Source organism: Jaculus jaculus, chromosome 18 (assembly GCF_020740685.1).
Source record: "Jaculus jaculus isolate mJacJac1 chromosome 18, mJacJac1.mat.Y.cur, whole genome shotgun sequence".
Lineage (NCBI taxonomy): Eukaryota > Metazoa > Chordata > Mammalia > Rodentia > Dipodidae > Jaculus > Jaculus jaculus.
The window spans coordinates 12639929-12656438 of record NC_059119.1 but is presented as its reverse complement, the minus strand read 5'-3'; the positions used below and the strand labels follow the sequence as shown (position 1 = coordinate 12656438).

Below are 16510 nucleotides of genomic sequence, written 5' to 3'. Positions count from 1 at the left end.
GGAAGGCCCAGCTCTGGTGGCCGCTGCACCCCTCGGGTCCCAACCATGCCACACCCCAGGCGCCCTTGGGTCCTTACTGGGCCTCACAGTCTTGAAGTTGACGGGGTGGAAGCCACCAGTGAGGGCGGCCGAGGAGTCGGTGATGTCGGTGTCAAAGTCGTGGCAGTTGCGGCGGTACACGACCACCCCCACGGCCATGAGGACAGCGACGACCACGAAGACGGCCACCACGAGGCCCGCGTACAGCGCCACGTCTCCCGAGGCCTCCGCAACTGCCGGGCAGGGGGGTCACGTGAGGGGCTTGGGGACAGGCTGAGGTCTGTCCTGACAGGCTCGTGGTCTCGGGTGGCTTTCAGACCCCTCTGCTGTCAGTCTGTCCGTCAGTGAGACCCCCGGCGGGCTGCCCCCCTCCTGCTGTGTATTGGGGTGACATAATAAACAGGTCTAGTCCTGGCTCAGAGCCACCACACAATTCCTGTGGGAGCTGAGGTTTAAGAGACAGAACCTCACTCAGTCAGTCCACAGCGACTTCCCTATGGGCCGAAGGCCTCAACTTCCCCCAAGACTTTTCTTTTCCTTTTTCTTTTCTTTTCCTTTTTCTTTTTTTTTCGAGGTAGGGTCTCACTCTAGTCCAGGCTTACCTGGACTCACTATGTAGTCTCAGAGTGGCCTCGAACTCACAATGATCCCCCTACCTCTGCCTCCCAAGTGCTGGGATTAAAGGCGTGCGCCACCACACCCAGCTAACATTATTTGTTTGTTTTGAGGTAGGGTCTCACTCTAGCCCAGGCTGCCCTGGAATTCACTATGTAGTCTCAGGGTGACCTCGAACTCACGGTGATCCTCCTACCTCTGCCTCCCGAGTGCTGGGATTAAAGGCGTGCGTCACCACGCCCAGCAACCCAAGTCTTTCCTAAGTAGCTTCCCCAGGCATGTCCCCATTCTCTGCTGAGGGTGAGAAGTGGAGGCGGCGGGCGGCGTGGGGTAAGAGGAAAGGCCACGGTGGATGGAGAGGCGGTGAGATGGATGGATGGAGTTGGGAGAAACTACCCAGGGCTAGACCGCCCTCCCGCAGGGGGTGGCCACAGCTGAGAATAGCTACTCCCAGCCGGGCAGGACTTTCTGTGAGCGTGGGAGCGTTCTCTTACATGATCCCATGTGCGCCTACCCTCCGGGGGCTACTGGACGCTGAAAGGTAGCTGCTACAACCAGGGAGCGGGGCTTATAAACGGACTGAGTTTGAATGAAGCGAGATAGTTTATACAGCTGCCTGGGGCTAATGGCTACAGCGGCCGGCTCAGGCCGAGCCAAGACGGTGGCCATCAAGATGGAAGTACCCGTCTATTCTCTCTCTCGCTCTCTCTCTCTGTCGCCCTGGGGAGCTCTCCGAGTAGAAGCCTGCTTTCCCAACTTAGTTCTGCACACCTTTGTGGGGGGGGGGGGTCAGCCCAAGCTTTCCAGCACAGACGGCCGTGACTTCCCACCTTGGGTGTCGGTGACATTTCTTGTCCTTCTAACTCTCTCCCTGGATGTCCCCCACTGGGGCTGCTACCCGGGCAGGCCCTCGGGCTCCCCACCTCTCCAGCGGCTCCTGGCCCCGCAGGATGTGGGTTTCCCCAGCTGGGCTCTGCACATTAACACCCTCGCTCATGTGGGGCTACCCGCCCTTCCTAAGATTCACACTCCCATCAGCCACCAGCTTCTCCCCTGCATTGAGCTGGGCCTCAATGCTGATTTTACGGCTCTAGAATGATCTGGAAATTGTGCTTTAATGACCTCAGGCTGTGTGGGGAGAGGCTGTGTTGCGCTGATACTGCTGCATTGGCAGCATGGCCCCTTGGGGCTGGAGACTAGCCTCCAGGGAGCTGGCGCAGGGCAGCGGGCACTACAAATGACCCAACCCAGCTGCTGAGGGTAAGTCTGGGACACAGCTATAGACGGGCATGGTACTGTCCCTCTGCACTTATCCCAGAAAGAAGGGCCACAAAAATATGTGGTTCAGCTACGTCCTGGCTTGCTCCTTGGGCCATTCCCTTCTTTTCTCCAATATTCAGTTTCTTGCCTCAAAAGGAGGGTCACAGGGCATCCAAGAGCTTGTAAACCAAGGGCCTTGACCACATGCCTCATGGAATGCAGGGATCCCATGAGGGTGGGCATGGGGGAGGAGGGATAGCGTCAACTTTCCCAGCTCTGTGCCCACACCCAGGGGAAAAAAAAAAAAATAAAACCCAGCCAAAGAGAGCCAGGGATCCCCAGAGGAAAGAGACAGCCACGAAGCGGGACTTACGGTGGTTTTTAGGATCGCTTAGAGTTCTCTTATCTGTCGAGGGAAATAAAGGGAAGACAACGACACAGGTGGTGAGCAAAGGATGGCAGACAGGGTGATGGGGACATGGCACGGATGAGATGATGGAGGAGGGGGATGAACGGAGGCCCTGTGGGTTGGACTGTTCGACTGGGGCTGGGGCATGGGGGCTCCCTCACCTGGCTCCAGAGCCCCCTCCCCTAGGCCTCCCCCTCCCCCAGCTGCCTGAGCACTCACTCTGCATGCACAGCCCGTCCGTGCAGTTCTTGGAGTCGAGCAGCGCCCCGCTGCAGTCCCGGCCCCCGTTCTGCGGCGGGGGCGCCATGCACTCGCGGCTGCGCCAGTGCGCGCACTCGGTGCTGCAGGCCGACCACTTGCTCCACTCGGTCCACGCGCCGTCCACTGCCAAAGCACAGCGCGCACGGCCGCGTTGACGCGCGTGGAACGTCACGGAGCACCAACGCGCACACCCCGGGAAACCCACGCCGCGCCCAGACAGCCCGGGGCTGGCGAGCAGAGTCCACCAAAGGACGTGCCAGGTCATTGGCACAGACAGAGCACCGCACACCCAGCACGTGGTCACCCAAGCACCACCAGAGGGTGGTCAGGTGGACAAGGTGGGTGGGGCAGGTGGGCATACGCCGTCACACTGCCTCGCTGTGTTGGGAATCCCGTCTCAGTTCTGAACACGTCCCGTAGGAGGAGGGTCTGGGCGCGGCAGGATGCCCCCCCCCCCGTCCCGGCCAGCAGTCTCTACCTGGGCACACAGTGGTACAGGCTGTCTTCTGGAAGGCCTGGCCCTCACAGAAGGCACCTCCGTTAAGGGGAGCCGGGTTGGTGCAGGTCCGTGTGCGCTTCTGCCAGCCTCGTCCACAGCGGTTGGAGCAGGGCGACCACTCTGCCCAGCTGGACCAGCCTCCGTTCACTGTACAGGGAGCAGCCATGCCGTGGTTGGCGTGGACCCGGGCCACCCGAGGTCCCCCAGGCCCACGTTTTCTGGCCTGACCATCTTGGTTAGAACCCCTTGCCTGCAAGGCTGGGTACTCGAGATACCACTGTTGGTGTCTGAGAAGACCTGGGAGGTCACTTTCTCGTCCCTGACCCACAGCGTAGTGACCAACGTCCTGACGGGTATCTCAGGGTTATCTGGTGTACAACAAAGCATCCGGGACTGGATTTGGGACTAGATCCCAGGATAGAACATTCCAGTCACTTCAGCAATGGCTCTTACCCTGTGACCTCTGAGGCCCCGGGAAACAGTCTGGGCAGTATCTCTAACTCTTCTGGGATACAGGCTTGGGTGTGGCGATCTGACAGGTGCCTGGCCTTCGACTCTGACCCCAGGAGAACTGAGTCTTCTTTACAAAGATGGCTAAGGGCCGGGTGTGGTGGTGCACACCTTTAATCCCAGTGCTCGGGAGGCTGAGGTAGGAGGATGGTTGAGAGTTTGAGGCCACCCTGAGACTGCCTAGTGAATTCCAGGTCAGCCCAGGCTAGAGCAAGACCTTACCATAAAAAAAGAAGAAGAAGAAGAAGAGGAAGAGGAAGAAAAATGGCCAATAAGGGGCCTTAAGGAGTGGTAAATACTCTTGGCTAGAGACCCATGAGTGACAAACTGGGCTATTTATCTTGCATGTGTGACCTCGGTCAATTGACCTTCACCTCTGGCTACCTCTCCCTACCATTTCTGGGTGCCCGCTGACCTCCTGGCAGGTAGGGTGAGTGGCCTCTCCTCCCTCCTGCCAGAGCATCCGAGGGTGACCACGGCGGCGAGCGCGCCTGGCCCATACCGAAGACGATGACGGTGGCTGTGGTGCTCCGGCGCTTAGCCACGATGTTCTTGGCCACGCAGGTGTAGTTGGCCGTGTCTGACAGTCGAGCCTGGCGAATGATGAGGTTGTGGTCGATGGTGAGAAGGAAGTTGGTGTCCTGGGTGGGGTCGATGACATCCTCATTCTTGAGCCATTCCACCTGTGGAGTCGGGGGACGGCAGTGAGGGCCAGTCAGCCTGCTGGCCCCGGGAATGGGCCCCCTGCAGAGGGCAAGAGGGATCCAAGGTGCCCAGAATGGTGGTCCCATCCAGGCCCACACTGGGCAGTGAGAAGGTGAGGCAGTGCACGGCACTCGGGAGGCAGAGGTAGTAGGATCGCCGTGAGTTCGAGGCCACCCTGAGACTCCATAGTGAATTCCAGGTCAGCCTGGGCTAGAGTGAGACCCTACCTCAAAAAAAAAAAAAATAAAATAAAAAAGAAAGAAAGAAAAAGAAAAAAGAAGGTGAGGCAGAACCTCCCTAGGCCTGCAGCGCAATGGAAAGTAGCAGTTATCAGGCTGGAGAGATGGCTTAGTGGTTAAGGCGCTCCACGCGTGACGCAAGCATGTAAGGTTGCACGTGCACACAAGGGGACACACACGTCTGGAGTTTGACGGCAGTGGCTGGAGGCCCTCCCTGGCACACTAATTCTCTCACTCTCACATTAAAAGGAAAAAAAAGGAAGTCGGTTGGGTTTGCCTCAAAGAAAGAAAGAAGGAAGGAAGGAAGGAAGGAAGGAAGGAAGGGAGGAAGGGAGGAAAAGAAAGAAAGAAAGAACGAACAAACAAGTTATCAGCTGGACAAGCTTGGGAGACCAAGTACTTCAGCTCTGCCAACCAAACAGCACCCACTCTACAGGGTTGGGGTGAAGGTGGCATGCCTGGCTAACAGGAAGTAACAAGCAAGCCCAGGCTGCCAGTTCATGCCCCTCATAAGCGCAAACTTTAGCAGCAGCTCGGAGCAGGGCCCTGGGTTCAAATCTCACTTCTGCCGCTCATGACTGGCTACCCCGCCCTCCCAGCACCATCTCCGTGCTCTGAGGCTGGCCCTGCCCATCCTACAGGGCTGCTGCGGAGGTCAGGATGCCCAGGTGGCAGCTACCACCCAGGTGTCCATGGCACCTGTGGTCCAGGAAAGCGTGGACAGAGCAATCGGTAAGACTTAGGGGTTGGATGGGCTGGGTCTCGGGTAGAAGGACCGTGACTTCCAGGACCACTAGTCCAGGACCAGGAGTAAGGACGGGAAGTACGCCCGGCCCCGAGGAGGACTAAGTACACACTGCTGGGCGGCCGCAGTGAAGGGCAGGGGTTGCCAGCTGATGGGGTGGGTGGACTCTGGGCACATACTAACAGCCGATGGCACTCACAAGGCTGGGCCCTGGGTTGCAAGTGAGGAAGGACATGTTGGGGGGCTGGGCCAGGGGCTTGCCCAAGAGCCCTGGGTGCCCCCAATGTCACCCGTGGAGGGCCTGGCGTGTGCTAGGGTTTGCAGAGGTGGCAGGGCCATGGACGCCCAGGTGGGTCATCCTGAGCCTCGCTCTCCCCCTCCGCGTCACGAGGGGCCTCGAGGCAGTGCTACGGTGACTCAGGGTAGACGTCCTGGCCCTTGGGGCATTCCCCGCGACCCACTCACCTCGGCCACAGGCACCCCCTCCGGTGGGCGGCACTGCAGCAGCACCTCGTGGTCCAGGGGCACTTCCTTCCCCAGCGGCTCCTGGTCAAAGTTCTTGCGCAGGTCTGGGAGGAGCGAGCGGGTGGGTCAGTGGGCTGGGGCGGCAGACAACTGAAGTGCTCGGACGTGACCACCAGGGGGCAGTGAGAGCCAAGGGACGGGTTCACAGGTTGCCTTCCCATTCACGCGTGGAAGCTAGGGGCACTGGGGCCCCTCCCTGACTCTGGGACCCCAGGCAAAGAGCAGGCTAGCCGGGGTGAGGAAGCCCGGACATGGTCAGGATTTTCTGGGTCAAGGAGCTGCAGGACTGATGTCCCTATAGTGGACCTCCCTTCCTGGCACCCACAGAGCAGGAGATGGGCACTGGGGTGGTGGTTGGTGGGGGCGGGGGTGGGCGTTGGGGACAGAGGAGACATGAGAGTGGCATACAGGCTATGCGGACGTAGGCCCTGTGACTCTTGGTGGTGCCCGCGGAGCTCCAGGCCACACATTGGCACCAGTAGTCCTCCAACCCAAAGAGCTCCTCCACCTGCTGCCGAGACACCTCGATCTGCACCTCTCGCACCCGCAGGCCTGGGAGGAGGAAGAGGGGGTCGTCAGGGATAGGGAAAGGGGAGCATGGGGGACACAGGACTGCCCGCCTCTCTTCCACCCTGGGCCCGTGGCTCTTGTGAAGACTCGCTGCTTGTTTCTGCTGCCACTCCCTGTCCCCAACAGCCGCCCTGCGGGCTAAGGCTCGGTCCCCTCCGGCCCACTTGCCAATTAGGAGCTGGTGTGTGGGGGACAAGACGTCTCAGCAAGAAGACCCAGGGGCCCCCCAGTGGTCTGCAGCCCCCCAAGCCCCGGCGATTCTGCGGCTATACCCACGGCAGGCAGCCTCAGTGTGTAACCGTCCAGTCTAGATGCTTCCTTGCCCAACTCCTGTAGCCACAGGGCATTGCGTATCTGTCTCCTGCCAGGAACTCTCCTCGACTCCCTTCCAGGTCCAAAGTGCTCCCAGTTACCAGTGGGCTGGGATGCCTGCTAGTCCAGGCAGGAGCTGGGGATGAGCCTGTCCCTCCTGTCCTAGCCACAGCTGTTCCCTCTATGCTGCATGGCCTGAGGGAACCCTGTCACTGTGTGTGGCTGATGGGGACAGGAGGCTCCGTTCCTAGGGCTTTGCAGGCTCTGTGTGTCCCTGGCAGCAGGGGCGAGAGCTGTGCTGTTGCTATGACCGGCAACCACCGATCACCCTCTGAGGGCCCTAGCAGGCATGATGTCCCATAGTGTCTGGAATGTTCCGCTGGCCGTGACCGAGGGGGCTCCTGGGACAGAGAGGGAAGGCCTGGTTGTGGGCTAAACGAGGAAGAAGCCAAGAAAAGCCAGGGGGGCAGGGTCAGAGAGGTTGTGTGGTTTCCCCACAGTCACGCAGCCGCAGTGAGGTCCCGTGGGTGGTGAGTTGGACTGTTCTGTTTTTGGTGAGATGGGGGGGTCTCCCTCTGCAGCCTGGGCTGGCCTTCCTGACTCGGCATCCCAAGTGCTGGGATTACAGGCAGACACCATCACGTTGGTTTTTTTTTTTCTTCAAATTTTATGTTCAGGTTTTGGGTGAGGATGGGAGTTTTAAATCCCTTAATTATTTTTAAAGCCTTGGCACGGTGCTAATATATGCAATGTCAGCCACTGGAGCTACTGTTAGGAGCGCTGTTGGTAGGCGCCGCCATCTGAGGTGTGGCTTTATGTCTGGGTGGATCTGAAATCCAAGCTTATTAGGGCAAAACAGAAATTAAGGCAGCAGAAGGGAGAGTGAGAGTACACGTTGGGGAAGACAGAGTCAGAGGCCGAGAGGGGGGGAGAGGAAAAGAAAAGGAAGACAGGCATATAGGGTTAGGAAGGGGAGGGATGAAGGGCCTGGGGCCGGGGGGCTCCCCACTGTCAGAGGCCATCTGCGGGCAGACCCTTCCCTGCTCCATGCTCTGGGAAAGGCATGTGACCCCGTGGCTCCTGCACTGGGGAGAGGACCGGTGACAACGGCCGCCGAGCCAGGCTGACACACGGGAGATGTGGAGAGCTGGCTGGTCTCTGCTGGGACCAGGGTGGGCTACACCTCACAGGGGAGGCCTCTGGCTTCGCTTCCCGTCCCCGGGGTCTAGTCATTTTGTCCCTCAGGGTCTGGGCTGTATCCAAGCACCACATATTTGGTTATGGGATACTACATGGCTAAGCATCCCAATACAATCCAAATTGTTCCCTAAACTGAAACTTCATTTTTATTATTTATTTATTTATTTATTTTCCAGGCTGACCTGGAATTCACTATGTAGTGTCAGAGTGGCCTCGAACTCATGGCAATCCACCTACCTCTGCCTCCCAAGTGCTGGGATTAAAGGCGTGCACCAACAGGCCCAGCTTATTTTTATTTATTTATTTTTAACGAGCCATGCTAGGGAACCCAGGGCCTCTGGCAAGAGCTCCACCACACAGCTAAATTATATCTCCAGTCCTTTCTTGCTTTTTTTTTTTTTTTTTGTTTTAAGATATTATCTTCCTACGTAGCCGAAGCTGGCCTTGAACTCGTGATCCTCCTGCCTTAGCTTCCTGAGGTCATGAGCCTGCGGCCACCAGATTTCCCCCCCAAAACCTTTAGTTCTCTGAATGCAGACGTGATGCTCTGAAAGTTTCACACCTGGAATGTTGCATTTTGGTAAAGTCTGGGCAAATCTAAAATCCAAAGAAAACCCTCTGAAATCTGAGACAGTTCAGGTCCCAAGCATACAGACAAGGGAGAACCCTATACAAACCCTTTTTGTCTCGTACAGAACACACCTTATTTCTGTAAAGGAAAGGTCTCGCCAGGCGTGAAGGGGAAAGTGTCCCCTTCCACTTACAGAAAGTTACAGCCACCGGCACTGAACTTGGATTTGGTGTCCCGGGATGGAGGCCAAACTTTGCTAAGCCAGGAGACTGACAGCGGGGTGAGAGGATCTGGGGGGCAGTCCTAGCTCCCAACAGAAACACGTGCCCTGATATGCATGGAGCGTTTCAGTGCTGCTGAGAGCAGTGGCCCTGGCCACTCAAGGTCAGGCTGGGAGATGCTCCTGAAGGTGAACAACTGCAGAGGGGGCCCAGGCCCAGGACGGCGGGGGGGGGGGGGGGTGGCTGGGCGGGGGTGGCCTCACCTGTGGCCTCGTCCACGCTTTCCTGCGTGACGTGGTCGCTCTGGCTGACCCACTCCCCGTTACACTTGAAGTAGATCTGCGTGGCGGGGAAGGCGCGGCAGCGCAGCTCCACGGCCTTGTTCTTCACGATGTAGGCGTCCTGCGGCTCGAGCAGGAAGTGTGGCAGCGGCTCGGCGGGCGCCGAGGGGAAGGAGTCCGGGAGCACCTGGCCGCCCGTCCCCGTACCTGCAGAGAGCGGGGCCCATGAGGCACGGGCTGGCATCTTACGTCTCAGACCCACTTTGCCACCAGGGCGATCCGTTCCACACACACACCCCACCCCCCAACCGATCCTGCTCTGGGATATGGGTGATTGTTTCCTTCTGGCTAGAGAAGTTGGGGAGCACGGTGGGGGTGGGTAATGCAAGGAACAAGACAAGGGAGGGGGGAAATCTGCTCTCCAGGCCTCCCGGAGTCCCCCACTCTGGCCCTGCCCAGCCTCGCTCTGGTCTCCCGGGGAGATGCCACTCTCCGCAAGAGGCCAAGGCTGGAGCGCAAACTGGACCAGCAATGCCCCTGGGCCACCGCTGACCTTTGCAGACCCAGCCAAGCTGGCCACATGGAGAGGCGGCCAGGGCCTTTGGGGTGTGGGGTGGGCTGGGGTGGATGGCGGAGCCAGGCCCCGGGAGCTCTGACTGTCCTCTTTCTGCCTCTTGCCCGGGCCCCCACCCTCAGTGAAGCCTCAGGGAGCCATCGCCCCGTGGCTCCCTCACGTGGCCCAGTGGGACGACGGCCGCTTCTGTCCGCGGAAAGAACAGCACCTCGGGAGGTGGCACATACAGGAAGGGAGGAAAGCAGGCCACGCGGGCGACTGGTCACAAGTCACTTAGGAAAATTAGCTTTGCAGTACCAAATGCTGAACAATCAGGTGTCTGGGGACAAGCCATGGGGGGGCAAGTCTGATGGCTCCAGAGGAAGAGGAATTAGGCTGTAGGGGTGGCATGTCTGTGGGGGCCCTCCTTCCAGCCATGCGCTTGTCTTCACCCAGGGGTACTGGCGGGCTCGGTGGGGATCGGGACTTGTTTCCTGGGTCCAGAGGCTGGATGTGGTCCTGAGGAAGCCCCCTAGGGGCTGGGGGGGGGGGTACATGGCTTCCCCAGGGCAGAATGAATAACCATTCCTGACTGCATTTTCTCTGTGTGGACCAAGAAACCCTGCTAAGAACTGGGGTGGCCTCTAGGCGCAGGAGGGGGGCAACAGCTGGCTCCAGGCTGCTCTTGATGTATGTGTATGAAAAAGAAAAGGACAGGAGCTGGAGAGATGGCTTAGCAGTTACAGTGTTTGCCTGCAAAGCCTAAAGACACAGGGTCGAGTCCCCAGCACCTATTTAAGCCAGATGCACAGGTGGCGCATGAGTCTGGAGTTTGCAGTAGCTAGAGGCCCTGGTGAGCCCATTCTCTCTCTCTCTCTCTCTGCCTCTTTCTCTCTCTCAAAATAAATAAATAAAATATTTAAGAAAAGAAAAAGAGACAGATCCACCAGCCTGGGGATGAAGGGGAAGCCAGCTAAAGGATGTCAAACCAGTTCTTCCAGCATGTTCTATGTGTCCCCAAGAGAGGACCTGACTTCTGCTCCGTCTCCTCCATTCCTGAGGACAGGGAGGAGAGCATTTATCCCCTCTCAGCTCCTTTAAGGTTGGCATGAAGGCCCAGAAGGGGATCTGGCACCAAGTAGGTACTTACAGCTGAGCTCAAGTGGGAACAAATGCCCATCAAACATCGGCTGAAATGTGGATTTATCTAATTCTGTCAACTACGCTGTAGGCATGTTCTGATAGTCCCCATTTTATAGAGGGGAAACTGAGGTTCTGAGTGGGGGGTAGAGTTAGGGTGACTGGGCCCCTGAAGCTAAAAAGGGCAGGAAAGTTTTTCTTATCTCTTGCCTAGTTCCAAAGAACTGTTTTTCCACAAAGTCAGGACCCCTTCTGGGAGGGAGGTCTTTCATAGGCTTTAAATGCTGTGGTTGGTCAAGTTAAGCTGATCTCTTCTGAGACAGCCCCTAGCCCTAACCAAACCAGCTGGCCCTCTGGTTCACCTGGGCCCAAAGACAGCCCACCACCCTAAGGTTATGAATACCTTTGCAAGGGGAGGGCAGGCTCTCGCTCTCTGATCACTTGGGACCTTCCAGCTGTGGGTGACTTTTTCCCTTGGCCTACGCCTTAGTAGGCCCAGCTGGGAGAGACCCCCAGCCCTTATTCTACACGTGGGCTCTTTATCCCCTCCAGCTCCCCACATGGCAGGAGCTCCTTGAACTTTCTTTTCTCTTTTCTTTCTATGCTTTTTTTTTTTTTTTTAATCTGCCTGGTCACACGGACTCCTGAGCTACCACATGGGCTTTTGGGCTCCACGTGGTACACTTCTCTTCTCCCCAGTTTATTTCCCCTTACCTTTCAGCCTTCAGCCTGCCCCTTTTAGCACTCCTCTGTAAAAGCTGAATAAAATGTATTTTAAAAATCATTCCCAGCCGGGCGTGGTGGCACATGCCTTTAATCCCAGCACTCGGGAGGCAGAGGTAGGAGGATGGCCGTGAGTTCAAGGCCACCCTGAGACTCCATAGTGAATTCCAGGTCAGCCTGGGCTAGAGTGAGACCTTACCTCGAAAAACAAAAAAAAACAAAACAAAACAAAAATCATACTCTTGAATCTGGAATTGCCAATTCTTTAGTTAGTCTGCAGACATGAACTCAGGGCTTAGGGTTCCAGGAAGCACCCCAGGACCCCCATTTCCCTCATTACAGTTCCAAAAGACTAAGCAACTTGCCCAAGGTCACACAGGTAGCAAGAGGCAGACACAAGAAGCGGACTCTGGCATCTGAGGCGATGCCCAGGACTGCTCACGCCAAGGCTGTCACGGTTCCATGATGCTGAGAGGGTGTGCCCATACAGGAGAAGCCTATGGGCACCCTGGCACTGGCCAGGGCCCTATAGTTGGTGCCCTCTCTCATCAAAGCACCGGTGAGTGTGCACTGGATAGGGTTTCCCTTTCAAAGCCGAGGAGGCGGAAGGTGGTCCTCACTGGGCGTGGGCAGCAAACCTGGGAAGGGCGCCGTGGGCTCCAGGGGCCAGATGTAGGCTCTCCACACCCGAGTTGGGAGGTGACCAGGTATCTGGATCTCAGCCCCAGGAGCCTGGCACTCTTTTTTTTTTTTGCGGTGGGGTCTCACTCTAGCCCAGGCTGACCTGGAATGCACTAGGTAGTCTCAGGGTGGCCTCGAACTCACGGTGATCCTCCTACCTCTGCCTCCCGAGTGCTGGGATTAAAGGCGTGCCCCAAGGGTGAACAGTGAGGCCGTGGTGCCACGCTCTGATGCAGGGGGCTCTCCCACCTGACCCTGTTCGGAGAATGACCCCTGGCCCTTCAGTACGCCCCTTGGTGACCCTCAACACAGCAGCTCAGCCTTTAATGTTGCGTGTGCCAATGTGCGCGAGCGCGTGCTGTGCGGCGCAGTGAGAGGCCAGTCCTCGCCTCCGGCCTTGTTTTGAGTCCTGCCCTTTTGTTGTCTGCCATCCTGGTTGGCTTCGGGATTCCCCTGTCTGTCTCCGCCTCCCTTCGGGATGAAAGACAGCCGCGCTGCACACCCAGTTTTACTTTCCATGCGTTCTGGGGAGCCAGGTTACTGTCAACAGGCTTGCATAGCAGACGCCTTCTCAGTGAGCCTTCCCCCGCCCCCACAGACCCAGAACTCTCGTCAGTAGCTCAGTCATTTTGTTTTTATGGTACCTCGAGGTCTCCTAAATAATTCTCAACACTTAGAAATTTAGTGTGTAGTGAAGAGTCAAGGGATTCCCTGAGTATTGATATCCTAGAAACTTAGTAGCCACTTGGAAAAATACTTAGCGTATCTAGGAAACGGAAGCAGGCTAGATGTCCATCCACAGACAAGCAGATCATGAAAATATGGTCTCTATGCACAGTGGGACGTTACGCACCCCACAGGGGAAAGGAAGTTATGAAAGTTACAGGGAAGTGGTCTGGATCAGGAACTGATGATAGTTACTAGGTAATCTAAGCTCACAAAGGTACACTACACGTTCTCTCCCATATGTGGATCCAGCTTCTCATTTTTATACAGGTGTATTTTTATGAGGGAGCGAGAGTAGGTAAAGGTCATGAGATTAGAAAGGGGACCACGAGAGGTGGAGAAGGGGTGCTTGAGGAGGGAGCGGGGAGCATGAAGGAATGCATGGGGCATGAAAGTGGAGACCACTGGGGGTGGGAGTGTATGAAAATGCTACACGGAGGCCCCTGGCTTTGTGTGACAATTAAAAAGGAGACAAAAAGAGAATTTTCTTTTCTTGGTTTTTCGAGGTAGGGTCTCACTCTAGCCCAGGCTGACCTGGAATTCACTATGGAGTCTCAGGCTGGCCTCGAACTCACGGCGATCCTCCTACCTCTGCCTCCCGAGTGTTGAGATTAAAGGCGTGCGCCACCACGCCTGGCTTGAGAATGTTTTTACTCCATTCCTGGACTGCCACAGTGGCTTAGAAAACAGGGTTGGGGAGTGTATGTGCCTGCTGGGCACTACACACTTTCTCAAACCACAGTGGACACCTTCATCAATTTGGCACAGGGTACACACACTCCCAAGGGCCCAGATCCCAGCTTTGCAAAGATAAGAGTGCTACCTAGAGATAGTAAGCTGACATTTTCTGGTATTGTTGTTGCCCGCCACCTCCCCCACCCCCCGCAACGACCACCACAGATTCAGAAATATTCCACAGCGCCCTGGCATGACTTTGGCACACAGTCTGTGAATCAAAGCCCTGAGTGAGGTACTCTACCTTTCCTTCCAAAAGAGCTCCCCAGGGAGGTGACTTGGCTAAAAAGCTAAAAAGCTGCCCATAGCAAGCCGCTTTTTCTAGTAGTGGGTCTGAGCTGCCTCTATAGCCAGGCCCAGATAAAGTGTGCAGAGAGGACACTGTCCATTGTGGGTGGTCAGCAAGGACAGTACCGAGACTCACGGGTCCCTCGTGAGAAACCTGTCCCCATGTGAACGTGGACTCACAGACTCCTGTGTCCTTTATCAAGCAAATGCTCTGGACTGAGGATGGAGCTCAACTGGCTGAGTGTTTGCCTAGGGTGGCATATCCTCCGCACTGTACCAGCCAGGCATGGTGGTCACCTCTGTTATCCCAGCCCTGCAGAGGTAGAGGTGGGAGGATCAGGAGTTGAAGGCGATCCTTGGTTACATAGCGAGTTCACCTTGTCTCAAAACAAAAATTAGGGTCTGGAGACGATGGCTTAGTGGTTAAGGCACTTGCCTGTGAAGCCTAAGGACCCAGGTTCAATTCTCCAGGTCCCATGTTAGCCAGATGCACATTGTGGCACATGTGTCTGGAGTTCGTTTGCAGTGGCTAGAGGCCCTGGTGTGCCCGTGCTCTCTCTCTCTCTCATCCTCTGTCCCTCTGCATCTAATAAATACATAAATTACATGGTTAAAAATTTAAACATAAGTAACTAAATTTTTTTTTTAAAAGCAGGGGCTGGAGAGATGACTTACAGGTTAAGGCACTTGTCTGCAAAGCCCAAGGACCCAGGTTCAAGTCCCCAGTACCTTTGTAAGCCAGATGCACATGGTGGCACAAGTGTTTGGAGTTTGTTTGCAGTGGCTGGAGGCCCTGGTGTGCCCACATTCATTCTCCTTCTCTCTCTCAAAATAAAATCAAATAAAAGCAGGAGATGGCTTAGTGGTTAAAGACACTTGCTTGCAAGCCTGCTACCTCCAAATTCAATTCCCTAGCGATAGGAGGTGGATCCAGAAGAATCTAGAAGCTCACTGGCCAGTCAGACTGGTGCCCAAGTGCAGAAGAAACAAGAGAGACTTTTTATTTTCCTTTTCTTTTCTTTATTTTTCTTCTTCTTCTTTTTTTTGATTTTTCGAGGTAGGGTCTCACTCTAGTCCAGGCTGCCCTGGGATTCACTATTTAGCCTCAGGGTGGCCTCGAATTTACAGCGATCCTTCTACCTCTGCCTCCCACGTGCTGGGATTAAAGGCGTGCACCTCCACACCTGGCTAGAAAGACCCTTTCTAAAGTAAGGATAGGACAAACACCCTGAGGTTGGCCTTTGGCCTTCATGAATGCCCAGGTACACACTAAAAAAAAAAACAAAAACAAAAACAAAAACCCAGCAAATGTACCTAATAGCAGATCCTGCTTCTCTCATGGTTCAGTCCAGCCCCCGTTTGTGGCCCCGAGACCAGGTGTGGATGGGGCTGGCCTTCCAATGCCACCATTCGAGCCTCACTTCTAACTTCCCTTGCTTCTGTCAGAATTAGGGTTCTGTGGCGGTGACTTAAACACCTGCTCATCCAAGCCCCTCATCAATTCCTCGCTTAGCAGTAACCCACATCCCTCCAGGAGTGCCACCCGGCTGCCGCCTGCCTCAGCCAGGCTCGCCCTGGGACAGACCGAGCCAGTGCTGCCAGCGGCAACCTGGAACCCAAGGTTCTGGACGCCGCCGTGACGCTAACCTCGGAGGCCACGTCAGCCTCTTCGTGTAAGACTCAAGGAAACAGGAGGACGCGTGAAAAAGAGGCCAGCGTTCTCTGGCTTCCGCGCACTTGCATCTGCACACACATGCATACGCCACACCGCGCCACATACACACATGAACACTCATGCCACCCAGGCCATCCAGCGGCCCGAATATTCTATTTTTTTTTTTTTTCCTCTTCTTAAAGCAGAGGCTCACTACGTAGCACGGGCTGGCCTCAACCCTCCTGCTTCAGCCTCCCAAGAGCTAGGATGACAAGGACCTGCCAGCAAACCCAATGTGTCACATGCTTGTCACCACTCCCAAAGGAAGGGTAACTTCGCCTCCGCGATCGTGACCTGGACCCGGGGCTCTCGCAGGGTGGAAGGCGTAGCAACTGTTCAGCCCCCCCAGAGTGGTTTAAATCCTCACCCAGCACCAGGAGATCTTGGCTTCCTGAGACACATGCACCCCCCTTGTGCATCTGGCTTACGTGGGTCCTGGAGAGTTGAACCGAGATCCTTTGGCTTTGCAGGCAAACGCCTTAACTGCTAAGCCATCCCTCCAGCCCAGTCTCCCCACTCTCCAGCAGTCCCTACCCCGTCAACATTGCAGGTGCTGTTGCGAAGGCCACCGTCTCGTCGGAGCAGGGGAACCGTGGTGCACGCAGTCAGGCAGGAAGCAGGCAAGGGGGTGCTCCCCAGCTGAGCCATGCGTGAGGACCCCGCATCACGGACCACAGGCGCCTTGTTCTGCTGTCCCCTGAGCACCTTACCAGAAGCACGGGGAAGTTGATATTTGCTTTCTGAGTGGCCTGGAGTCCTCTATCCTGCGTTCTACCAGCTCAGAAAGGGAGGTGACTAGCACAGGATCGCACAGGTTAAAAGCCCAGCCTGGGGCTGGAGAGATGGCTTAGCGGTTAAGCGCTTGCCTGTGAAGCCTAAGGACCCCGGTTCGAGGCTCGGTTCCCCAGGTCCCACGTTAACCAGATGCACAAGGGGGCGCACGCGTCTGGAGTTCGTTTGCAGAGTCTGGAAGCCCTGGCGTGCCCAT

At 56.3% G+C, this 16510-nt stretch overlaps 1 protein-coding gene across 2 annotated transcripts in view; it reads right to left on the bottom strand.

Annotated features, from left to right (window-relative positions):
• The window catches only part of Unc5b (unc-5 netrin receptor B), an 81718-nt gene that overhangs the window by 9623 nt on the left and 55585 nt on the right, over nt 1–16510 (bottom strand). Inside the window, exons 2-9 of one of the 2 annotated variants that reach the window (XM_004657811.2) lie at nt 8945–9169; nt 6216–6359; nt 5748–5851; nt 4096–4276; nt 3063–3230; nt 2543–2707; nt 2288–2320; nt 78–272 (exon numbers count right to left, since the gene is read on the bottom strand). In XM_004657811.2, the coding sequence (XP_004657868.2) occupies nt 78–272; nt 2288–2320; nt 2543–2707; nt 3063–3230; nt 4096–4276; nt 5748–5851; nt 6216–6359; nt 8945–9169 (1215 nt within the window). The remainder of the gene's footprint in view (nt 1–77; nt 273–2287; nt 2321–2542; nt 2708–3062; nt 3231–4095; nt 4277–5747; nt 5852–6215; nt 6360–8944; nt 9170–16510) is intronic. The other variant, XM_045137264.1, reaches the window with a different exon arrangement.